General features: G+C 35.2%; 1 protein-coding gene across 16 annotated transcripts in view; it reads right to left on the bottom strand.

Annotated features, from left to right (window-relative positions):
- Window positions 1-97: 97 nt before the first annotated feature.
- Window positions 98-26,661, bottom strand: part of MEF2C (myocyte enhancer factor 2C) — a 141,758-nt gene continuing 115,194 nt past the window's right edge. For 6 of the 16 annotated variants that reach the window (XM_016118678.2, XM_016118680.2, XM_016118686.2 and 3 more), the window contains 5 exons: window positions 15,729-15,901; window positions 14,191-14,214; window positions 13,157-13,286; window positions 12,407-12,542; window positions 6,676-6,997 (listed from right to left, as the gene is read on the bottom strand). In XM_016118678.2, the coding sequence (XP_015974164.1) occupies window positions 6,676-6,997; window positions 12,407-12,542; window positions 13,157-13,286; window positions 14,191-14,214; window positions 15,729-15,901 (785 nt within the window). Of the gene's footprint in view, window positions 6,998-12,406; window positions 12,543-13,156; window positions 13,287-14,190; window positions 14,215-15,728; window positions 15,902-26,661 lie in introns of all 16 variants that reach the window. The other 10 variants (XM_016118682.2, XM_016118689.2, XM_016118683.2 and 7 more) reach the window with 4 other exon arrangements.

Here is a 26,661-nt window from a genome sequence, read left to right as displayed (position 1 = left end):
ATTGAAACGATTTTCAGATACCATCCAAGACCAAAGTTCCTTCCTTTATCTTCTCCCTTTGTGATCCTAATAAAGCATTTGACACTGTATTGATTGCTTTTTTTTTTTTTTTCTTTGAAACCTCTTCTTGCCTTGACAGAACTCTTTGGCTTTCTGTCTGACAGCTCCTTGATTCCTTCATAGGGCCTCAGTAGGTTTTCCCTCTTCAACATCCTTTTCTAAGCAAGCTCATATACAGGCATGGCTGTCACTATTACCTCCCTGTTTGTAACATCTGAAACATTATCTTCAGCATTAGCTGGTGTCCTGAGTTCGTGTATGTATTTACAACATTCTGATATTCTACTTGTATATAAGTCAAACAAAATATGCTGAGAACTGGATGAAGTACCCTTCTCACAAAGCAGTGACCTCTCCATTTCCAATCTGGACATTACTGGACATTCTAATCATTTAAGCTTAAAACAGTAAACTTCAACCATTCCTTATCTACTATCATGCCTACCATTAACCTAATTATTTGCTGAAGTTTGACAATCCCACCTCTTTTAAATCTTTTATTTAGTTGCTTAAATTGGAGACATCTTAATTTTCAGTTAAATAATCAGACTCTAACCAACTCTTCCAGTCTTGTCTCTTACTGCTCTCCTACTGTTGGTTTGAAACCTCAGGGGCTTCCCAGGTGTTAATATGAAACTGGCTCCCATACACGGAGAGTATGGAGAATGAAGAAAGCAGCAGATCACTCCTGATTGGGATGTGACAGGTTTAATAATCCAGGGAAGTTACATGTGAGGCTTGTCTTGGGCAACTGTGAGACAAGTGGATCTCTGCATCTACCTTGCCAGAATCTTAAAAATTTACATAGAGGCTTTAACTGGGTTCAGTTACATATACCGTCCAGATGGTCTTAACAATCGCTTTCTCAAGGCTGGGTCATTGAAAACAGCTGTCATTGTGGGAACAGCGGGCAAAACATACATCTCAAGGACTTTGGATAGGTCAACTGGTGGTCACGTCCTCTCAATGACCTCCTGCAACATCCACATATAGCTACACTTTATCTAAGTAGGATGGTCTACCATTCATGCAAATTTGTCTATCTCTCCATCTCTCTGCTTTTGTAACTGCTATTTCCTCCTTATAGAATGCCCTCATCTAGGACATAATTTGTGGGGCAAAAGGAAAATGCCCTTCTTCAAAAAGCAAGAAAAGGTTAAAGCTAGTAAAATGTATCTCCCTGCTCTATTGCCTAATCAAATTTCACCTACAAAACACAAGCTCAAAGGTAGAATTAAGGCTATGAAGAGGACGACAGTAGAGCACAAAACTAAGTGCATGGCCTCATGTGACTGCAGAGGTCACATGCCCACTGGATCAGCCCTGTCCTCATCCATCTGGGCCTTTCTCTATCCTACTCACCCCCCTAAAGATGAGTCGAAGGTTGCCTTTGTTGGGAAGATTATGAAGTGTCCATGCTCAGGGCCTCTGCTCTGTTCTGCTCCAAAGATGGCCAAAGTGGTTCCCTCCTTCATTTGGCAGAAGTCTCCGAGAACACTTTCTATTTCTTACTGGTCTCTTAATTTCCCATTAGTTTGTAAGTATCTTAAGAGCAAGGGCTTTATATTCATTCATCCTAGAATCTATCACATAAGTTATACATAATAATTGCTTAATAAATTTTCACTGAAATCAAATAAAGAGAACAAAGAGGAAAGCACTGCTATTTTTAAGTCACATATAATGTTTTCCCCAGCGTCAATCCTTTTCTCATCAGAGCAGGAATCGTTGCTAATGCATAAGTCCAAGATCTCCAGTTGGCTGGCCAGTGCCTCCTTATTTTCCTTTTCAGTTTCTAAGTTAGTCTTTACATTGATCTTTCTAAGGACATTCTAATCATAATTAAATTTGGTAATGGATATATTTTATAGTTTCTAAAAATGTATAACTTCTGGAAAATTCTGAGCTTTTATGCAAGTCATTAAAGACAGTCAAAGAATTGATTTGAGAAAGAAGTTGAACCACTTCATAAGAAACTTGAACTTCCCACACTGGCTGAATACATATGTTACTCCAAGAACTATGATCCAATTGATACCCATCTTCCCTCCAAAATACGAATATCCCTTTTTCGAGTATTTTGAGTTGAAAATTGAGAAAGCTCACTTGCACTTGTGGGAGAAGTTACTTTTTTTTTTTTTTTTTTAAAAAAAAACATGATAAAGCGAAATAAATTTAAACAGCAAAACATTAATTAAAAAAAATGCACCACAGACACTGCATCACTAAGAAAGCCAGTAACTTTACTGAATTGTCTGCAAAATACAAATTATACCTTATTTCCAGCAGGAGAAACTTTGGAAAATTCCCCACTTTTATTCACTACAGACAGCTGAATTAAGTCCCTTGAGATACAGAGATGTGGTTTAACTTAGTTATAACATCTTGTCATCTAGTGGCGACAAAGTCCAGCTTATGCCGCTGTGAGCCTCTATTTGAATATTTGTTGCAAATGCTTGTATGCCCTCATTTACAAGCTATTTTAGTTACTGTCATTTAATGGAAACAAGTCCCCCAAAAAAGAAAAAGAAGAAAAACGATACAGCAAACCATCTGAAGCAATCCAAGTCCTATGCCTATAGTGACCCAGGTCTACTTTGCTCTGAGAGAACACTGGTACTGCATTCAAACCACAACAGAATCTGTCACTTAGCTGACCTCTCTGAATTAAACTGAGGTATAAATCAATTTGAGGTATGACTAGGGAAGGCAAATGCAATACCCGATTATGAAAATAACCGAAATGGACAAATTTAATGTAGAAGATATGTGGCCTGGATTGCTCCACATCTTTGGTGAAAACATATTTAAGAAAAGCCTTTAATTACATCTGTAGTCTGAAGCATTCTAACAGACACCAGTATTCCATCAATCTTCAAAAGATCTGTAGTGGTAGGAAATTCACGCCATACAAGTGACGACATCACAGCAGATGGCACAGACGGGAACAGATGAAATATGCCATGCTTAAACAGCAGCCCTTATTGAGAGTTCAAGTGGCTGCTGCTTCTTTAAAGAAAAAAACAAAAAAACATTTTTTTTTTAAATGAAAGAAATACAAGCATTAACTCTCTGGAAAGTCAAACAAAAGAATAAAGGGGGCAAAAATGCTATTTCTAAGATAAAGATGGGTGTGTAAGAGTGACACATACATAAAATTGTGAGAGGGCAGATATTCTTTTAAAAAGTGTATTTGAAAATTTTTAAATTATCACTTTAGTTAACCTTAAAGTGATCTGAGGATAGGCATTTTCATATTCATCATTACAAAATGCTAAATTCCACCTTTGGGAAAAAATAAGCCATTTTACTAAAAAAACACAATTTTAAAAAAGGTTGAAATGAACAGCCTTCCACACACCAATGCATACAATATACAGGTTGTGCAGCTTATGTATATTGCATCAGTGTTACCTGTATTTAAGCTTAATATTACCAAAAAAGCTTTTAAAATAGGATTAGATATAACAATACTTGTAGCTGTGTAAAATGCCACTTATGGTTCTTTGACTTGCAATGAAGAATGTTGCCTAAAATGTTACTCTAGGATGGGTTATGTATAATACTACTTCCTCAAGGGCTCTGCCCTAAACTCCTGAATACAAAGGATTTACTGTGATTAAAAAAAACCAACCAAACAAAAAAAACCAACCAACATTCTAACTTTGCAAATACAATAAATGGTAAATTACAGATAAGGTATAGGGTAAAGATAGACAGTGATTGTTTACAGAAAGTGACTCATCACAATCAAAATTGTGCTTCTTTTCATTAAATCATCTTTAAAAATTCTCAGATTATCCCTTTGCTATTTTGCCACTACTTTATATGAATTCAGTAGTGGGAACAAGAGATGACTGGCATCCATTTTTAAGTGATTCTGTTCTTTTCATGTTCTTATAAAACTATTGTCAGACCGCTATAAATAGCCAAGGCTTCTGCTGGTACTTTAGGTTACTTTATCTTCAGCATTAAAAATTCACTTTTTCTTTGTTACTGAGGCAAATTTCAGGTAAAAAATTAATATGGCTATTTTTTCATATTTTCACATAATGACCCTTTCCCACCCACTGGTAAGTTTCTACTGATATCGATGAAGTATTTGGAAGTGACAAAGAACAGTTGTGACATGTTTGCATATTTTATACACATTAAGTTATAAGGATGCGTTATAAGGATGGGATCAAGTCGATGGTGAGAAAATGATTTTCTTAGTTTTCTTCCCTCTATGTGTGAGTATGTGTGTATGCATATTTTCAGGGATGATTTTCTGTTTTTCCTCTGCAGAAATGTTTTTCTTTCATGTTCCATGGATACCTTGAATAGTGGGATATACGAAATGGTTAATAGATTTTTTTTCTTTTTTTTTTTTTAGTATATAAAATGTTAGTACAAGGCAGGTTAGTATCCTACGTGGATACCACCAAAGGTGCATTGTGGTCTAATTGTAGATTTGAGATCAAGTTAAGAAAAATATAGCCTAGTTAGTAAGGTCTCCTGGCTTTTGCCACCCAGTGGCAACCTTTTACAATGAGAAACACATAGCAATTGTGCACGTAAAACAAATGGGTAAGAGATGTCCTACACCTGATATAGCAGTGCTGATTTTACTGTCTGTATCTCTTTGCTGTATATGTCAATGCATTAGATTGGAGATGAATCGACAGATCTTCACATTCCAAGAGAAGGAAAATCATTCCTAGATTGAAATCTCTTTTCAGGAATATAATCTTGACTTCTTTTATGGCACTCACTTTTTAAAGGGTCTGAAAATTAATCCCTTATAGACAAATATTAGACAAGAGTCATCATTATTTCTTGAAAAATTAAAAAAAAAGGGACATAGAGAGGTTCTTTAATGGGATTTCTTAAAATGGCTATTAAATCTCTTTATTGAAGAAAAAAATAGATGACATACATGCTTTATGCAGAAGTGACATTTGGGGGTCCTGACACACTGGGATTGTTCAACAGTCCTACATTGCTGACAAGATTGTTGAGGGTCAGTTAAAATAATTAAAAACGAATGACGAAGCAACTATCCCTTTACCTGCTTCCTTCTTATCTAGCACCCAGTCTTTCACATTTTTCTTCTGTGGGAATTTATAACGTATGCATCGAGTAAACTCCATATCACTTGCTTCTAGGGCCATATATGCAGGACATGTGCCCCAATGCAGCTTGTCTTGTCTGGGCATATTTGTAAAAAGCATATCAAATTTAGAATACGGGCAAGTTAGGGTACACACTTACTGAATTCCAAGATGCATGGTGGAATGGTGAGATCAGAAAGGGGCCCTGCATTTGATAAAAATTCAAAAACAAGAACAAATATAGCATAAGATAAACTAATTAATATATACAATGGATGTCAGTTGACCCAATAGATCATTAATGTATTAAAAACAATTTAGGGTGTTGCAATGTGATATGTCCTAATCCCACAGGTTATCCTTTTGACAGCTGACCTTGAACTTATAAAATGTATGCAGAGTAAAAGAAAACAGAAAGAAAATAGTTACTCAAATGTGCAACTGCACAAATATACCCCCCTCCCGCTATTAAGATAACAAAACTTCTGCTATTACCATAATATTATATATATTAGAAAGCTATACACAAGCATGTTAATTTCACAGATTTTTTTTAAAAGATTCTTAATATTTTATATAATTAGAAATACACATTTCAAAAACAAAACTTCTACAAAGAGAAAACAGTTATCTTGGTTAGCAAAGCATGGAGTTCTTCATGGCTTAGGGTAGTGCTTTCTATACAAAAAGTCCTTTTTGGTTTTTACAGGACTGTTTAAAATATTAGCGAAGCTATCAAGAGGGGAAAAACACATTTTGGCTTAAGTAAACTACAAAAAGCCACAAATGCTTTGCAAACTCTGTCTTACCTTTTATATGAAAATAAGCAAAATGTAATGTACATATTTTTATATTTTTATTTAATAAGAGATGCAGACCCAGATTTATTTATTTATTTATTTAATTAAATACGTTAGCCCTCAAACTCCACATTTTTTAAATAGGTATGGTCCTCTTTTAATGGTCATTGATCCTTTTAATTGAGTGCCATACGCCAATGATATGCCTGCAGGTTTGTGAGCGGTCTCAGGATGTTAGGTGACCTGGTGTGTTCCTAACATTTACCAATGGCCACCCTTTGCCGGGTCTGTCCAAAACATCTGTACATTTTTCTATATGTTGCATAACAGCTGCTCTCTCTTTCAGTAAAGATCTGCCGCTTTTGGCAAATGTTTCCTTTTGTCTATTTACATGTAAATAACGTTGAACCTGCAACATGACACTATCTATTGTAACATACATTTTGCAAAGGAGCACAACAGTGAAAAGAAGTTAGCCTTAAAATCTATTTTGTACAAGTGTTTTGTTGTACAACTCAAGTGCTAAGCTTATCTCAGCATTTCTGTTTATCTTTATACTGTATCACTGAGGCAATTTAAAAGTACTTTTACAAAACAGAGTACCTGACTTTTTTTTTTCCACACACAGCACATATAATGCATATCGACCCCCCTTCCCCATTAAGGTATAGCACACACACACACTGCAAGAAAAAAAAAAAAACTATTAAGTAATAATCTGATCATGTTGCCCATCCTTCAGAGAGTCGCATGCGCTTGACTGAGGGACTTTCCCTTTCGTCCGGCGAAGGTCTGGTGAGTCCAATGGGGGAGTGGAATTCGTTCCGGTGATCCTCTCGGTCGCTCCCGTCGTACGAACTGCTACAGCTGCTCAAGCTGTCAACAGGAGATCTCCCCGCCTCGTGGCGCGTGTGTTGTGGGTATCTCGAAGGGGTGGTGGTACGGTCTCTAGGAGGAGAAACAGGTTCTGACTTGATGTTGAGGCTTTGAGTAGAAGGCAGGGAGAGATTTGAACTCTGAGATAAATGAGTGCTAGTGCAAGCTCTGTAGGAGGAAAGGAAACCCAGTTACAGATGGAGGAGGCCTGGAGCCCCCAGGAACTCACAATTACATAAAACATCAGCTTAAAGACTCGCATAGACACCAGAGCATGCCCAGAGGGAGGAGAACGTGCTTAAAAGCACGTAAGGGCATCGCCTTCTTAGAGCGATTTAGGATGCCTCTGTTGATTTGCCCAGTAGTAATTACAGTATTTAACTGGTCCAGGCTCATGAATCACACCTCTAGTCTCTGATAGGCTCCCTAAACCAATAGGTTACCGGTTCAGAAAGGTTTAACGAGACATGCTGGAAAAAGCATTTTCTGTGTCCATGGCATTTCTCCCTAGACTAGTTCCAAAATAAAATCTTTAGCTTTTAAATTAGACTTCTTTGATTTATTCATACTGGTGTTTCAAAATTATTGTAAAAAGCTTATTATGAATATAAATGTTTCCCTCAATTTAATAAGCGCATGCACATTAAGTTTCGTAGTGTTCAGAGAAAGTGAAGAATTCAAATTTCAAATGAATAGAATCTATAAAAGGCTATCTATAACCATATCTGGTGAAAAGCTCAAAAGAAAGGAAAGAGGGGGAAGGAGGAAGGAGATTGAAAATTATCTGCAGATTTTAGGTACTGGCTTAAAAACATGTAGATTTCCTACCACACTAAAACTGATATAATTTTACTTTCTTCATCCTTTCTCAGCTACATGGGATAAAAATGCTGTCTGTTTTCCACAAATTACCTCAACTTTACCTCCTATTGCTAGTCTCTCCCTTCTGGGGGACTTAGGGTACCATTCCTCTTATTCATCATTGGTGTTAGTTGGTGACTCTGGATTTGCCTAAGGAAGGTGGTTGTAAGGAAGAACCTAGTGTGATTTTACTGTGTTCGTAGCCCTTAGTCCTCATTTGTTCCAAGAAAGCATAACTTGCCCTTTTCCCAAAATATACAGGAGAATTTATGTACTTGAAATTCTGGAGGGAAAAACCCTAAGCCCCTAAGTATAGATCAGCAATCACAATGACTTTATCAGGATAAAACACAATAATACTGCCAATATCAATTTTAAGAGGCTTATATAGTTCTTACATTCCAATTGCACTGACATCCAAGGCTAGAGTCAGCATTATTTTCCCACATGGTCAAGAGAATACAGAAATCTCTTTTCCTGAGGAAGAGTCACAGCAAAGAATAATCCATAGCACACCCATTTTAAACAAAGGAAAGTGAGCCTACCTACACGTGTACGTGATTATGTTACTTTCCAGCGAAGAGAAGTAGATGGCATTAAAAATGTCATTATAAGCAGTGAGAAAATCTGTATATATTTCAGAAAAAAAGGTGGAGTAACTTGGGGCTGGCTTTTTGGAAGATGTAATTCAGGCTCAAGTTGTTGAGAGATATAAAATTAGTCATAAATGAGTTTATCTTTGAGTGATGTTTTATACAAAAGCACCACCTACTGGCAAAAAATCACTTTCCTTCTCTTATTAATAGATGAACTAATGTTGAGGATAACAGAGAATTATTTGTTTCCCTAATAAGCCTTTCTTTCTCTGGCTTTTATGATCTTATAGAATCAAAGTATTTTTAGCATTTATATCGAGATACTACAGGGAATGTATATAATTTTCAATCACCTGTTTGTATTTGTATTTATTTGTAGTTTTTATTTTATGGTCTATATTAGTATATTAATTTTCTATGAGTTTTAATTAAATCAAAAAGATATTAAAATGCGAAGGAGCATCTGTATTTCAAAAAGATCCATAATGGTGGACTACTTTATCTCAGTTCAGTGTGACTTAATGATTCATTTTGATGTCAGAAGAAATCATCTTTTGATTTTTAGAAGAAAGAATTTTCCTGGCTCTGAATAAGAAAGGCCATTTCACTAAAATTTAATGAAATGCCTCTAATATGAATCACATAACAATTTAATAATGAATGTCAATTAGGAGTCTGAAAATAAAGTGTCATATCAATAAATACGTTTGTCTGCCCTTTGATGTTTAGATTGTGTCTTCACAGGCAGGGGACATGGAAAATGAGAAAAAGTATTTGGTGTGTTGGACCAGTAAATGCAGTTAATCTGGATGAATTAAGCAAAAAGTAATATAATAAAAATGCTGTTTCTTTAATACAGCTTTTGAAAGCTGCATTGTCTTCCGGTGTCAACTGGCTTGTTCAGGTTTTGCTGCATCTCTTCCCCATAAAAGACGTAATATTTACTATTTATCCCTTCCTATAAACAAACAAGCTAATCCCTAAATTGATTCAGCTTCATTATACTGTGGTAGAGGATTCGAAATAGAGTGAAATTTAATTGACTAGTCTCTGTTATCAAGGAAGTATTTTATTGAAAAAAAAAGCATAAAATCACTTAGCTTTATATATGCTAGGTTCAGATAAAAGCAAGTTGGTGTACTTATTCTTGAGAACAAAATTTTTATAGACACAGATAATTGCAAAATACTTCATATGTGTGGGTGATAAAGAGGTGGGTGGGAGGACAGAAGCCAGACATGCAAGTTGCCTGTATCAAGTCCTGCTGCAAGTTTTCATCTAGCACAGATGCCTTCCAACTGGGAGAACACCTGCCTTTCCCCATAAGTGTTCAGAAATGAAACATGACTAAATAGTTTTATTCAAATTGCTTACTTCCTCCGCCTGGAAATTAGACTATCAAACTATATTTAACCTAACCTTTTAAAAGTTGTCTTTACTCAAAGTTACCTCTCTCAGTATGTACACCCACATCAACAAAGATGTATAGAAATGCTTCCAGAAAATAGGTTGCCCTTTTTTGTTTGTTTGTTTGTTTTTTGGTGGTAGGAAAAAAACACCTAAAAATTGGAGGGCCATTTTCTCAAATCTTAGTATTCAAATGACTTTCACTAACCCTTGATGGTAAGTTCCTTCTGCTAGTCACCTCTGCCCTCTACATCAAATCAGTTTACAACATTTATCTAACTTACTTAGATGAAATCAGATACTAGATAGTATTAAAAGTATAGCTTTGAAAAATTACAGGTATCCCCATGAACAAAGTATGAAGAGCTCTTTTGTAATTTTAATTTTGAGAAAGAACTGTAGTGACGGTCTTGGGCTGCTGAGAATATCCACTTTGGTGGAACTGAAACATACTTTACTTTGCTTAGAACCCTGTAGCTATCCAAAAGAATGTGAACCCACCACACAAGTGTATGAGACTACTTTAGCTAGGAAAAATATCGATTTTAAAAATTAATTTACATTATAAGAAATTAAGGCGGCTCATATAATTTATTTGACATAAATATTAAAACTTGGGATTTTAAAAAACAGTTTAACATTTAATTGTGTGAGCATGTGCTAGTTCATTTGAAGAAATCTTGAGTGTGTGCATGTGTGCGTGTGTTTGTGTGTGTGTATGTGTGTGTGAGTGAGGGAGGAGGAAGGAAGGAGGGAAGGAAGAAAGTAAACAAGTAAGTAGGCCCAAATTAGAAGGACTGAAAATGATATCCTAACTGAGAGATAAGGTAAGTGATTAAAATTGCAATAAAAACTCATAGACCAAATTCAGACTCAAATTATGCACCATGAGAATCAGTGGTGAAAGAAATCAAACTAAACAAATGCTTCATCCTTGGCTGCTGTAATTCATTCAGTTCCTCTCTAGTTTAGTTCTCTCCTTTCTCATTTTCTCAAGTCTCTATTAAGAGCAGCAGAGAATTATTCTTCCATGTAATGGAAGATAATTTTAAAATCGTAATATAGTTAAAATTGTGTTTTATATATAAAATGGAAGTTGACAGATGTAACTGAAAACAAAAGAAAGCCACATTCAGGGAAACAAGTATAGTTTTTGACACTGATAATTTCTAGGAAAACCTAGTCCTCTAATGGATGAATTTTGTAGAAAATAAAAATTAAATAGCTACCTTTATTTTTGCCAAGAAGCATGTACAGTGGATTCACTGCTGAGCCACAGCAGTGTAATGCTACGTGTATGTTTTTAAGATCGCCTGGATGGTGATGTACTTAGTGGTAATTCTCTGAAAAAGTTATTACAATAAATATCTATTTGAATAGTTAACATTTCTAAGAAAATTTAAATTCCCTAAAAAAGCCTCTGTTGCTGATCAAAATTAATATATCTTTAAAGTTGACAATCTTTCAAGAAAGCAGAGCAATACTGTTATGGAATTTTTTTAATTATGTGAAAGTTTAGATTTTCAACAATGGTGATTAGTTAGGAGGAGGCACATAAGCCAATGGTGCCTCCTACTCACTAATCACCGTTGTTGAAAATCAATAATAGTGACTAACAAGTAGGGTGGGTGAAGAGTCCATTACCAGAGCACTAATCTATGTGAAATCAATTCCACTGAAAGCTGGTGGGGCAGGGGAGGGGTAAAAGTGATGAAGTTGTAATATCAATCAGTGATTTTTATTCTATTCAGTGTCTTATGTTCATTATCTCCTTAGAAATAAGAATGTAGAACTAGTTAACTATTCTAACCAAATGGCTCAGCAGAAAAGTAAAAGTGAGGTAGGCATATAGAATGTTTCCAAAATATAAAAACTTGTTATCTTTAAATATTTTATATCCTCCTCGTATTTTCTTTTGAAGATTAATTATAGTTTAGGAGTCATTAGTGGAAGTTAAAATCTTCCTTTGATTAGTGTTTTAAACTTTAAAATAAAGCTATTTGTTTTATAAATAGTATGAATTGTGACTTCAAGGGTTTTAAAGGTTTGAACATTTCTATAGTTTAATGACAGGAGTCATTTCTATGATAAAGACATATCTCAAAACTACCACAAGGGGGCAGAAATACACATCTTCTGACCAGAAAACAAAAATTATTTTTATACCCAAATTTAGGTAATCAGTATATGTATGTACATATACATATATATTTATATTCATACAATATCTGTAAATATACAATGTACTGTAAGTGCATTATAAATAAATTAAATCTGTATATTGATGGACTAGTTGGTCCTTATGCATCTCACGTTAACAGTAGTCTGAACTATGTGGTTTATGCTGTGAGGATTCTCAAATATCTCAGAAACTTAAAGAATTTATAACTATAAAGGCCTTCTTATGTCCCACTGACCTATGTGAAAACTTAACTAAACATTACTTATCGATAGACGTGGAAATAAATATTGCCTAAAACAATAGGGAAATAATTTATGTCATTATCACAGAGCTCCCCCTCCTCTTAAAAGAATAAGGAAAGTAATATTTAAGCTACTTGAAAGGTATTGATCTGATAATTACTTTCAGATTTTCATAAAGTAAAATTTTACATCCTCTAATGGGACATTAGAGCACATTATTTAGAGATCACCATTTGTCATTTAAAAATGCATCCTAAAAGTGTATTATAAAAGAAGCAATATTGCTTACCCCAGCTGACTGAGGGCAGATGGCGGCATGTTATGTAGGTGTTGCTGTTGCCAGCCAGTTACTGAGCCCAGGTGAAGAGCGCTGGCGGTGTTAAACCCAGACAGAGATGACAGGTCCGCACTACTCAGAGAGTACTCTAGATCAAAAAATAAAACAATGAGGGAAAACATTTAATTCTGAAATTTTCAAATGATGAATAGAATACACATTTTCAATTTTAATAATATTCTATTAGTATTATTTAATGATTGTTGTAAGTTTTTTTTTCACTTCCGTGGGAAAAAAAGGAGAAAAGGCAGCAGAGACATTTTAATTTAAAAGCAATATATTGTATACTAAAAAATAAGTATTCTATGAAAGCTTCAAAGTAACACAGCCTGAAATTCTAGTTTTTTAGAACTACAATGTGGTATTACAGTTTATACATATTTGATGATCTAGAAATGTTTTTTAAACAACCCCAAGAAAGTGAGCATTCTATTACATCAAAGAAACAACAGCTCATTTTCCTTGAAATTGTTCTTCTATATTAAACTCAGTTTTATTTTTAGGGTTAGTAAAACTTTCAGTCACTTAAAAAATATGGACATTCACTTTGTATTAATAGCGAACAGGTAATGGTATAGTGTTCTGGACACCATAGGTTCTAAATAAAACCCCCTAACAGACTCAAAAGGTAATATCTTTTTCATCTTGCTTTTTAATAAAAAAGTATTTAATGTACTATTTGAACATGGCAAAGCTACTCACCGGTACCATATGTTGTTGAAATGGCTGATGGATATCCTCCCATCCCTTGTCCTGGTAAAGTAGGAGTTGCTACGGAAACCACTGGGGTAGCCAATGACTGAGCAGACTGGGAGTTATTTATCCTTTGATTCTTTTAAAGTAAATAAAAAGACATTATTGATGGAATTTTTTAAAAAGTTGAAAATGTTTGCTTTCAGTATTAGTTTTGCACATAAAGATATAACTTGGTACAAATCTCATGAAATTAATCATTTAACATGTGTCTCTATGAACTCTGCCAACCCTATCATTTACAATCCTTCAAGAGACCAGTCGTTGCCATAGTAACCCATTACATCAGTATCTCCTAGGCAACTGAACTAGTAACAAGTACCATAGCTTTATTATGGGTAAAAACAGACTATGTTGAAAACTGATGAAATATGTATACTGTACTTCCATTGTTTCAGTTTTTATTCAAATGCAAATTAAAAAAAAATTAAAATCAACCACGATGGTTTCATCGTCAGTTCTATGCACTGAGCAGAGCAGATGGGTTGAGGGTCATGCTACATTCTGACCAGCAGGTGGTGCTCTGACCACTTTTTTCAGACTCTTCTAAACTTCCCTCAAACTAGATGGAAAAGCACCAAACATGTATATTTAACTCCTTACAGCAAGGAAATTAAAGATTCACATAAATTTCAAGATGGTGAGACTTAAATTTCTTAGAAAAAGAAGTATATTTGTGATTGATTTTAAGTAACTAAAAATATCTTTTTTGTATGTGTTAGATCTTACTGTAAATTAAATCCTAAAATAAATTGAAAACATGGCTTTCACCTACAGAGATTGAGGCAGAAAAATAAATAACCTCACATACTTTTCACCTGTGAGTGCTACTTGAAATTAATGGTATTTAAATATAATTAGTGTTGACACACTATGATAGCTCCCGACATCTCCCCACTTTACCAGAACTACCACTCTACCTAAATGTTGCCTTGGATTTCTCCTGGCTTGTGATATTCGAGGGGAGCACTCTCACCACTTACCAAAAGCAGGTCAACATCCTCAGACTGAGAGCATGGGGAAGGAGTTTTATAAATTAGTGTCTGTAAATATTTATAATTGGGCAAAATCTTTTCAACACAAGGAAAAGCATCTTCTGATAGACACAACAGTTTAAACAGTTTTAAAATCCAGACTCTAAAGATAACTCTTTACAAAGATGTTCTTTGTTTCCCTTAATGAGCTGTTTGTCTCAAGTGTGAATCTATCTAGTTTTCAGCACAGGTCTGTGTCTCAACATTATTTCACCACAGCTTCTTTTTGGGGGAAGCGGGGGAAAGGGGAACTACACCTGGCTGCCAGTGAGAGACTGGGCTGACCACTCACAGAATCTCTGGGAAAGCATCAGTTTTAAAGGACTCAGAATAAATCTGCTGATAGACAGCCTGCCATGCATGACCCACACTGCTTGGCTATGGCCCTGTGAAAAGTTTTATTTATTAGAACCAGTCTTTTCCTAAGGGAATGTTGCATATTATGTGATTTTTTTTTTTGGTTGATATTCAAAATTAATCTGCACTGTGCCATAATAAACTAATCAGCTTGCAGGACTATTTTACCCTGAAGCTTGCCACAGAGCACAGAAAGAAAAAAAATGTGTTTGCAGAATGATCTAAATTTGTCTACTGAACCTTGGTTTTAAATGTTCTCGCTCTTAAGCAAAGCTAATTTGGAGAACACCGGTGTTCTCACTGATGCGCTTTGTTGTTGAATGTAATCCCACAGCATTATCTTCATCTTAGCCTTGCAGACCCAAAAGAAAGAAAAATGACAGTCTGGGGATATTATTTATATTTATATTATCTATCTATCTATCTATCTATCTATCTATCTATCTTTCTATTATCTATGCATCATCTATTATCTATCATCTATCTACTGTTACAAGTGCCACAACTTTTTTTTTTGATGTAAAATATAACCTTTGCTCACAAAATGCATAGGATTTTTAAAAAGTTTGCTTTTGAGAGGTAGCTATTTGTAGGAAACATGAATCGAGGCAGTACACAGACATGTGATGTATTAAACATCCCTGCAATATACCTAAGAAAAGAATTGGCAATTAACAGGAGAAGGTTCATTTAGAAATTATGAAAAAGATTTTTCATTCTCAGCGTGTTGAGGATATAAATAGTTTAATGTTGTAAAAATCTGTTATGAAATACCTCATTCTGTGAGTTAGATTCTACCATTGGTCAAACCATATGTCCCATAAGCGGAGTAATAGGTAATAATTTTTCTCTAATTATAAATTGGAGGCCTTGAAAGGAAATGTTTTCTTTGCCCCAGAACACCAGTCCTATAGTGGAGTTTATTGGATATTGGTTCTTTTTAAGATGGAAAATGGAAATATGAACCAGTTACCAGAAATAATAGCTAAATACAAACATGGCTCCAGCACTGAAGTGTTAATTTGGGGGGGGGGAGCACTTAAGTAATTCATAAACTCAGACAAATATAAAAACAGCAAAACATACATAAAACATTATCAACAGTTATTTAAAATGTAGTTTTTCATTACCACTGATGGCATCGTATTCTTGCTGCCTGGTGGAATAAGAACTCGGAGATCTGGTTTACGGTTATTCATCCCTAAATTCATGGGGGGAGGAGATTTTGCTTGCATATTCTTGTTCAAGTTACCAGGTGAGACCAGCAGACCTGGTGAGTTTCGGGGATTGCCATACCCATTCCCTGTTAACACAAAACAATGAAAGCACTCAGGAAAAAAAATCCAGACACAAATATGCTTCCAGAGAATACACTATATGAGATTAAAAATAAAAGCTTAACAGTATAAGACATACAATGACATACATTGGAAATCTACAGGGTGACTGATGTGAAGGGTAACCCAGTCAGTTATTAAATATTCTTCTGAAGGAAGGTTAAGAAACTTTTAATGAAAAGACAGTTAATACATATTAACTTGCTCAGGAATCAACACGCTTTTTTTTTTTTTGTATTAAAAAAGTTCGGGAAGAAAGTCAGGCAGTCGTTCAAGGTCTAAGAAAAGAACAGAACTGGTCCTACACTTTAATTGACTGGCTCGGTGGAGGTCTGGGTGGTGTGACTCACTCTTTCAGTTCAATGGTTTGGGTTTTATTTTGCGTGTCTGTGTGTCCTTAAATGAAGAAAGGGCATAGCAGCAAGACTATAATTTCTAGGACATGCAGGAGGAGAAGCCTCTTACACAGCTTGCTGTTCAGTTTTCCTTTTCTTTGAGTGATTTCTCTCTATGGTTTTCTGTCTCCTTTGTCCTCCTCGCCAAGTTCAGTGTACGACACTGAAGGCTGGCTTTTCCTGATCACACAGAACTTCAAAAAGCAGGACTCTTTCTCGGGAGTTGAAATGAAGGGATGATGCCTCCGTTAAAACGCTGATTCACCAAGGCACAGGAATAGCCACATCTTACATGAACACTGAAAGGATTTTCTTAGGTCTCTGATGTTTAGACCCCTACTAACAGAAAATGGATATCTGGAGGTCTCCACTTCTCATAAATCAAAATATACTGCTCTGTGACAGTTAGAGCTACGAGGGAGCTGATGCAACCTGGGCCGAAGCAGAAAGTCATCTGCTAGTGTCCTCCTCCACTGCCTGATTAGAGAATAAGAGAAACCAACTACCGGATTCAACAATCCTTGCTGGAACACTAGACAGTTGTTTTCTGAAGCTCTCTAAAGAAGACAGTCAAAACTTGTTGTTATTGTCATCATCACCATTATTGTGAAACACAAATATCTGTTACCCTAGGGCGAATGATACTGGGTGCTACCTAGTAGGGATGCAAAGACCAAGCCCCAGTCCTGAAATTCCTCTTTGGTAATCCAGTGCATACACGTACAAAATGCACAAACTGAGAGAAAGTGGTCTAGGTGAGGTGCCAACAGAATAATACAGATTAAGTGTTATCAAATTCCCAGGAGGGGAGAGATTAAACAGTAAACGTTCCCTATGTGGCAGGAATTGATGTGAGCCTTGAATAAAGAGAAGAGATAGTAAAATATGAGTAAAGTATGCTGAGCACGTGCCTGGGCACTAGGAGAGGGCTGGGAATTTCCAGAGCACCGTCTGGGACACTGTGAGGAACCCGGTTGGAAGGAAACCCGTGAAAGGAGAAGAATGTTGGAGACCCTGGGGAGACACGAAGGTTGGGCTGTGGAGACCTTGAATTGCAGGCTAACAGGTCTCGGGTTTAAATGATGGAAATGCAGATCCATGAAGGTTGCAGAGCAGGAACACAGGCCTCTAAATGGACAGATAGATCCACTGACACTGGGGTAGCTTATAATTAGGAGGGCCTGCTAATACACACTGTGATGGCCTGAGCTAGAGGTGTTGAAGAACTGGGAAGGCAAAGCATAGGTATATTTCAGGAGATATTTACGGGAACATCTTTTGAATTAGAATATATTTAAGGCACACTGAGCAGAGTGCAATTGTTCTTCATATCCATTCATTTACCTGTCTCATTTTATGCATGAATAAACAGGCTGAATATATAACAAATAACTACAAGATTAAATCTGTCAACTGGATTATGCATAAAATTCTCCACGTTACTAGGGGGGAAAAACCCAAAATAAAACAAATGAAATACCCCCCAAATGTGTCGAGTACACAGTAGTTGCTTAAAAAAATGTTGGCTGAATTTGAATATAAATTACTTTTCTACAATAAACTTCAAGAAAATTAGCTAAATTCTCTAAAGCTATCTAAATATGTTGAAAGCCAAAATTTTCCTTCACAGTAAATCTGGACAGCTTTCTTTAGCCAAAGTTATCACATGAAACAAATACATTTACCTTTTATCAATAGGAGAAATACAAAGAATATGTTCACAGAAAAATGCTTGATAAAATGTAAAACATACAGAGGCGTTTTATATTTAATGTGTCTTGCTGAATCACTATTGTGAATATGTCAGGATTTTAATTTTAATTAACAGAGTCTATTGGATAAAACGGGAAAAATGAGAAAGCCAAGGCAAAATTTGCACTATACTTTTCTGTCAGCTGAAGTCCAGACTGACACACTGAATACATACGTCACTTATTTATTAAGTCTGCGTGAGATCTGGTTTAAATAAACAATGAAATGGAAAATTAGCTGGGTTATTTCAAAAGAAGGGGGAAAAAAAAGTCAGTTAAGCAGTGCAGTGAAGCTTGAATAGATCAGAAGAAACTAAACCCCGGCTTGGTAGATGCCGACACTGGTTTGCATGGAGGAGTTATTTTGTTAAAAGGAAGTAAAACCACTTCGTGAAATGTGTTGTCCTGTGATATGACAAGCACTGGGCCAGTGTGTGAAAATGGAAATGCTTCATGGAGGCTTTGAGAAAAGTTTTTTTTTTTTTTTTTAATAAAAACATTTTCTATAGTAAACTCTCGAAAATTTCAACAAAGCCTATATCTTTTTGCCCACATTTTAAACAATAATTTAAGGCAGCAGTAGAGGAAAAAAACAACCACACATACATTTTAGGTTTTAATCCAATAAAAGCCTAAAAAATAAAAAAATCAATTTGAAAACCGCTCTATTTTCTTCTTGGAATATTTCCTGTTATTTGGAAATTATGCCATTTTAGAAGATTGCTCATATTTTAAGGTGTTTACATATTGAATGTAAAATATTTTGAACTACGATGACACTTCTTCAATTCATATTTTTAGAGTATAAAGTTATTTTTAAGAACAAATAAATTCTGCCTTTTACTGGTGAATTTCTGCTCTTTTTTAGCATAATGTGCCAGCTAGCATTTTGGAGCCGTATAATCACCATTTCTGTTTCCAGCCACCGAGTTGTTATTCTTCTGGCATAATATAGATTCAGGAATGCAAGACTGTGGATCCTAAACCAGTGATATAGAAACCTATCATTTGAAAATCAATGATGAATACATGCGTGTGGTTTGCTGCTAAGAAGAGCCTACATTTAAACCAGCTCAGAAACCGCGGCCTCCTCCTCACTCAGAACGCTGTGGCCTGCATTGTAGCTGTTGTCCTACCATAAGATAAATTCACCGAAGAGGAGAGTCTCGTTCAAAGTTAGGGGTCGGGGGGATGGGAAACACTACCTCTCAATAACTTTCCAATATACAGATTCAAACTTTCTTCATGCTATATTTTAAAATGACCCTCCGCCTGAACAATTATCAATTTAGATGTGACCGTATGCAGATGTCACATTCCCGGGACCACTTAAAAGCACAAAAATTACAAAGCATGAGAATGGATTTCCTGATTATAGATTATAAGAAAATGAAGAACAGATCAACTTTGCAGTCAGTTTGTTTTACAGTTTCATTTGATTAAAAATATTGTTTCACATAACATACAACTATTTAAGCATTCATGATATAATTTGGATGAAGGATAAGAGAATCTACCTCAATTGGCTATAAGTTTCTAAACACTCATATGAAAACCAGTGTAAATATACAGAACTTAAAATGTGGTGTTAGGAGAAAAAAAAATTTTTTTCTCCAGTTAACTTGAAAACACTTGCTGCTTTTTTTTTTTTTTTTTATTGACTCCTATTTTAAGAAGTTGTAAATTCAAAGAACATATTCCTGGCTTAAGTTGTAGTAAGGAGGACATTTTGCCTTGTCTCACAGAGCTCAATTGAGCATGCAGCCCTTCTTGAGCCCAAAATTCTGAAATTTTCTCTTATTTGGATATTTCAACATTATGAGTCTTTTCACTAGATTTTTTTTTTCTGGAATTTTCAGTTATAAATATAAGCATATAAAACTAATAAGCACAAAACAGAAACTAGTCCTTATGGACCAACGCTTTTTTCCTGAGCACGATCTTCTTTTCAGTCTCCTAAGTTAATTTAACTATTACCTCTACCTCTTCAACTTTATATTCAATCAGATACCAAAGATTGTTAATTTTTCTTCCAAAATGCCTCTCTCCATCTCCATTGCCACCATCCTGGTTTAGGCTTTCATAGTATCTGACTAGGTTTCTCAATAACCCTATGTGGGTCCCTGGTTTCTAGATGAAGGCTTCTTCACCAGGCCTTAAGAGGGACTTCAGAAAGTTGTGAGCTCCTTAAGCTGTGTGCAAATTTATGTGCATATGTGCGATATTAAATCTAATGTATAGTCCAATGCACCAGAGGAAATCTTTCTAAAGTACTGCTTCCATCGTGTTCCTTTTTCAGATCATACTTAACACTGTTGGGTCAGTGCCCTTGGTGGCTCTCAGGACTGTACAGTTTGACTTACTCTGTCTATTTGATTTCCAGTGGCTGCAGCCAAACACACGGTCCTCTGAAGCCTCAGTCTCTGTTCTAACAGTTTCGCAACCTGTGTTTGCCCTCTTGTTTGATGCAAATTAATTTTTTAAGTATTAGCTAATGTCTCAGCTCTTTCATGATGCCTTTCAGACAATTGCAGCCCACCCTGAGCTCACCATCCTCTAAGATTCTGTTGCAGTCAGAGGTAATGATACTACGTAGAATATTCATTTTTTAAGTGTTTCGAGTGCTCACAAATGGATACACAAAATATGCTGAAAAATTAAGACTTATTCAGGAATGGCACTAAAAGTTAAGTTACTGAAGGAATGTGACATGAGAACTGAAAAGGTAATGAGTAACTTGCTAATTTCAAACATCGAGGGACTCTCCTCTTTGTGCTACTTGAGAAAATTTTCTTCTTTAGATAATGATTACATACTGATGACCAAGTATACCACTGAGACAAACTGCTTATCAACCATATAATACGAAAGTCAGGAAATCATGCAAGTGCCCTCCTACTAAATTTGTTTATAGAGAGTTAATTGGGGCTTCTTTTTCACCTGTTACACCTGTTAATCATTTCACAGCACATTACCTTAGCTGACTGCAAGTGGTAGAATCAAATAGAGTAGAAATATTCCCTAATGAAAAAGAAAAGCCTGAGACATTGGATCTTTTCTTCTACACTGACAAGAATTTCTTTCCAAAGCTTGTTTATATATTGAGATGAATCTCAACAATAATTTACTCTTACAGAACTTTCCAGGAAAAGATGGGCTTCATGAAATCCTAGGAAAAGAATGTTCGAGGAATGACAATTAATAGTATATGGGATTTTATTTCATGACTCAGAGAGAGACTTCTGGGGAGAGGGAATGCATGAGCATGAGAGTGAGATCTCAGAGTTATGACTATATTTGAGAAGAACAAACATTTGCATGAAGGCAAAACAGAGGGTGTTTTAGAAAAAAACAGTGTAGTTTTCAAAGTACGCTTGGTTAACACAAGCCTCTCAGATCATGATAACCTTATACTGCGGACTTTATACTAAACTTTATACTATAGAAAATAAGCAGCCAAAGTTAATTTGCAACTGGTAAATGACATCATTACCTCTGTATGAGGAAAATAACAACAGTGGCAGTGAAAAGGATAGATTAAAGTGGGTTAGGAAAGCTAGTTAGGACGCACCTTCCATGGAACACATGAGGAATGAGGCTGGAATGAGGCAGCAGAGACAGGAAGATTTACAAGGCAGAAGGGAGTCAAGAACAAAAGAAAAAATTAAGTAGATCAAAGCCAAGTTCTATTCATGAGGTCTCCATCATTGCTCCTTCAACTATACTGGGTCTTAGTTTTCTCAATGCTAAGTAATGATTTCATTAGTGAGAGAGAAGCATAAAAGTAACCTAAATTAGAGACTCCCATATACTTGCCTGAGACAGCCATCACCAATGTGACCGTGCAATATTAATAATAGTAAACACTTTATATTATTTAGCAATAATAGTAACCACATAAAACCTATACATTAAGTACCCAGAATAGTACCAGGCACCTAGTAACTGCTATGTAAGTGTTCGCTATTATACATGGATATAAAATACCTTTAATTCTCAAAATGACAATACTATGAGGTACATTTAACAGCGTCCCTAGGTTACATGATGAGAAAATTGAAGAACAGAGAGGTCCAGTAACTGGCTCAATGTCAAACAGCTATTAACTGGGGAAGCCATGATTTGAACTCAGCATTGTGTCCAGAGTCCATGTTCTGAAGCATAACATGGCTCTGTTGCTTGAGAATTAGTCACACTCTTGAGATTTTGAAAACCCTTCTGTGTCAGATCTTACTCTAAAACTTCAGGAATATAAGAGAACAGAGGAAACAAACAAAACATGCGACCAGGGACATGAGATTCATCCTCCTGAGCCAGAGGTGATGTGGAAGCTTGAGAAACACCTTACGTGGTCAACTTGGCTATTATAACTAGCTGTTCTGGTCCAGAAGATGCTGAACTTATATAAAGAAGCACAGAATGGTGATGTTCCAAACCATATTTCTGGTCCCCCTCTGGATAAATAAATATTTACAAATAGAAAATATTGGGTTTAGCTACACTAAATGTCAGAACAATTGTTTAACTTTTAGTGCGCTATTCAAGTGGATGATTAAATGTACTTTTAAAGTAGATTTTGTAATATATTAGTCAATAACCTCTCTTGTAATAGAGGGTAAAGGTGTCTATCTACATATTTTCAATTTAAGAGACCAGCTTTCATCAGAACCACTTAATAAAATATCACTAAATGCCCAGTATTTTATAATATCTGCTATTAGTTGTTATATGGAAAATAATTTCTAATATTTAAGTATATGAAATTTACTTTGTTTAATAACTTGTTAATGTTATCTTAATTTTGGGAATTTGAAGCAAACTGCCACAGGAAAACATTAAGCTGAAGATATAGCTGAACCTCCATTGCACTGATTTTCTGTTTTTGCTTCAGCAAAATGTTTTACCAACCTTTACTTTCATTAGAACAATTTCAAAAACATTTACAGTCTACTGTCTTGTTAAACTGAAGTTGTCATACTTAACAATGCTCACTACCATTAATTAATTTTAAATTTGACTTTTTAAAGGTTTTAAGATAAGTTAGTTTCCAATAACAGGACTTTGTTGTGCGTCTCAAATAAACAAACAACTTTTCACAAAAAAACTCTTTTAAATTGTATGCAGTAGACATGCTCATACAACCTACAGCTCTACTGGAAGCAACATACTTAAAATAGTTTTAGTGGGAAAATATTATGACCCTGCAGACTTTAGCCCTAGACACACTTTGCCTTGAGTGCCCGAAACTCTGTTAAAAGAGTTAAGAACTATAAGTTATTCTGCTGTTATGAATCATAGTTTTTAGTTTTGCTTTATTTTTGTTTTTAGGAAGAAGGAGATATTTTTCATAGGATAGCTCTAAGGGAAAAGAAAACCACAAAACGTCTGGAAGGTTAAACCTGGGAATGATGAAAATTTCAATATACCTACTGTAGAATGGGGGCAAATCAGATTTCTGATTCTTATCCTAGTAAAGACTCCTTATTATGATTATGATTATGATCCTTAAACATAAAATTGTCTTCATTCTATCTGTTTTTTTTTTTTTTTTTAGGGAAATAATATAATAATGTATAATGTTAGACTATGAAGAAACTCCTGTGAAATCTTGGTGCCTTTTGTGGTGTATTCTTAGAAAAATACCCCAGGAATACACCAAAGCCAAGACTATTTTTGGCTGTACCAGTCAGAAGGCAGTAGACATTCCAAAAAGAGACTTGTCTCTTTTGTTTGACCATGACACCCTGATGCTGAACTAGACCTTCATGGATTTCATATCTCCCCCACTTGCCCTTGAGGTTTCTTAGACATGTTTTATTTAGTATCTTTTGTGAATTAAGTCTATTTGACAACTAGACACTGAACTTTAAACATTCAGCACATACAATAAGCTCTGGGTTATGAGACAGAAGTTGTGTCTCTAAAGATCAAAAGTCCATGTTATTAAGTAAATTTGTGTTGGCAAGCCAATCACTCATTTGTTCAAACAGTCATATGGGTTAGGTATGATCATCTCAATTTTTGACAGATGAGGAAACTGAGGTTCAGGGAGCTTCTGTGATTTGTCAGTACGTGGGAGAGCTCTGATTTGAATCCAAAACACAAACCGCTTCTACTACATTATTACAAAAGCCAGATGTTTCAGATTTAGAATGCATCCTATATTTCCCCCTTTCTCTGAATAAAGTTCCCATTTGTAAATAAAAAAAGAAATTGACAATCTGATGTTTCCAGCGCAAAAAGGCACTCAAAATATTGTTCTGCTTTTGAGTACAGATATACTGAAGGGATAGTTTTTAATTTCACCATAAAAATGATATTGAACTTTGCTATCTTCAAAAAATTCCACTTAACAATGAATGATAGATTTATGACTCACTTAATTGTTCACTTCTTGTGATTTTGGGGACTGTCTCTGCTAAAAATGAGGGGGTGTCTTCATTATTGACACAATCGCTCATTCTTTCAGTCATTTTTATAAACAAAAATATTGAGACAGTATAAATTAGAGAGAACGTGACAGAAGAGAATGAATAATTACTTGTGGTTTTAACATTTACACAACTGCTGCAAACACATCAGAAGATCATAATGTTCAAAGTGAAATGTGTTGCACTGCACTGTACTGAGCTGCGATTCTACCTCGGATTTATTAACATATCCTCTTTACTCCAAGGGCCGTGGAAAACATCTCTGAGAAGCCAACCAGTGCACTGCACATCGAATAAATATTACTGAAACTGCATGAAACTAAGTTTTAATTTTTGTTTAGGAAGTCAAGAATATAAATAATTGCAATACCAACAATAGCTAACATTTATTAACGGGCACTTACTCTGCAACAGAAACTGTGTTAGGTGCTTTGCATTGGTTATCTCATTTAATTTTCACAACAATCCTGCAAAATGGAAATTCACAGACTTTCCAACGGCAATAATGTTATCCCCCAAATAATTTGTATATCTTATATTTCCCTTGTTCATTTTATTATTCTGAATAATAAATGCCTGTCTCTGGAGTATGTTCTCAAATTACTGCTTGAGCAAAAAATTTACTCCATGATTTTATAGTTTTCTTTGAGTTGCTTAATATTAAACTAAAGGTTCCTTTCTCACGATTGTTATGTAAATTAATGGTATCATATTTGAACTTATAAATTGACCATAGATTTGGATCCACTATTATTACTCTAATAATCTATATGATGATAGCAGGGCTTCCCCCCTCACACTGTAAACACAACATAATCAGTTCTTTACCATAGCTAGAGGTCGTAAGTGGAGTCTAAGGTCAAGAAGTTGTGAAATGAGGGCAGAGTGTTTAATAAAAACAGTTAGCAAGTAAATATTAAGTTCAGTTAGAACAACTGAAATGGAGCGGTAACAAATTAATCCAGTCAATACTTAGCACCCTATGGACCCATCTATAGTTTAAAAATTAAAAATTAAAGTTGTTTATCCAAGATTTTGGTACAATAATTTCCTTTAGTTTAAAGTAAACTAAAGGAGTAGACTGGATTTGGTGTTTCAAATGTGAGATTGTTTCATGACTATAACTCTTTGAATTGAAATTCAAATGAAAAATACTGTGTAAGTCTAACTGTAAAATTTAAGTGACTGGCAAAAGTGTGTCTAAAAACAGCAATTTATACTCTTGGCTGACAGCCTTGAAGTCCCAAAAAATCCCAGGTAGGTAAAAAATTGATTTTCAAAAGGGGCTTTTTAACCACATCCCTCGGTTGATGCATAATATCATATCGCTGATGATTTTGAAAAGAGCTTTTCTTTCTGTATTATCTCCAAATAAAATCTTACGGTGATGCCAAAAACAGGGAAGAGAGAAACCAACAGTGTACCAAACAACAACAGCAGCAACAAAAAGGATGGCTTAAGAGAAAAAATAAGTTGAGTAAAACTAATATTTTAGGAGAAAATATTAACTGCTTGAATTAACATCAAAAATGACCGAAGTTTTATTATCAGTCACATTCCTAGGTTAAATCAATGAGATATGAGTGAAGAGGCCAATTTTCACATTGCTTTACTGAATGTAACAGAAGGACGGTAATATTTGTGAGGTCAAAACTCATGATATACAAAGGGCTATAAAACCTTTTAAAACACTCTCTAGGAAGTTATAATTTGAAACTTTTGGTTTTTTCCTTCCAGGAATCAAACTCTTTAAAAATTAAGTCCACCAAAGGGGTTGAAAGTAGATTTTACGATATCCTGACTTAGCCTGTAACATTCTTCATTTTTCTTTTCTTTGACTTGCCTCTCTCACTTCGCACACTGGCCCCTAGAGAATGGTGTCAAAATATTGCTTTTTCAGTAATTTTTCAAGTCTTGTATATGGAAAGTGGACAGTGATTTTCTTGGCAGTGGCTTTGTATCACATGCTGTATGTCATCCAACCAGGGGACAAGGATTTATTTATTTTTTCTTTAATAAATCTAGTTAATTTTCACTTAGGTTAAAAATATCATTCTTACTTAATTTTATAGATATTAATGAAGTAATTCTATTGGATCTTTATTTATGTTTTGGCTGAACTCCCAAGGTAAAACTGTAAATGAATTCA

Source organism: Rousettus aegyptiacus, unplaced genomic scaffold (genome assembly GCF_014176215.1).
Source record: "Rousettus aegyptiacus isolate mRouAeg1 unplaced genomic scaffold, mRouAeg1.p scaffold_m13_p_8, whole genome shotgun sequence".
Lineage (NCBI taxonomy): Eukaryota > Metazoa > Chordata > Mammalia > Chiroptera > Pteropodidae > Rousettus > Rousettus aegyptiacus.
Note: the sequence above shows the minus strand (reverse complement) of the source record. Positions and strands in the feature narration are given on the sequence as shown.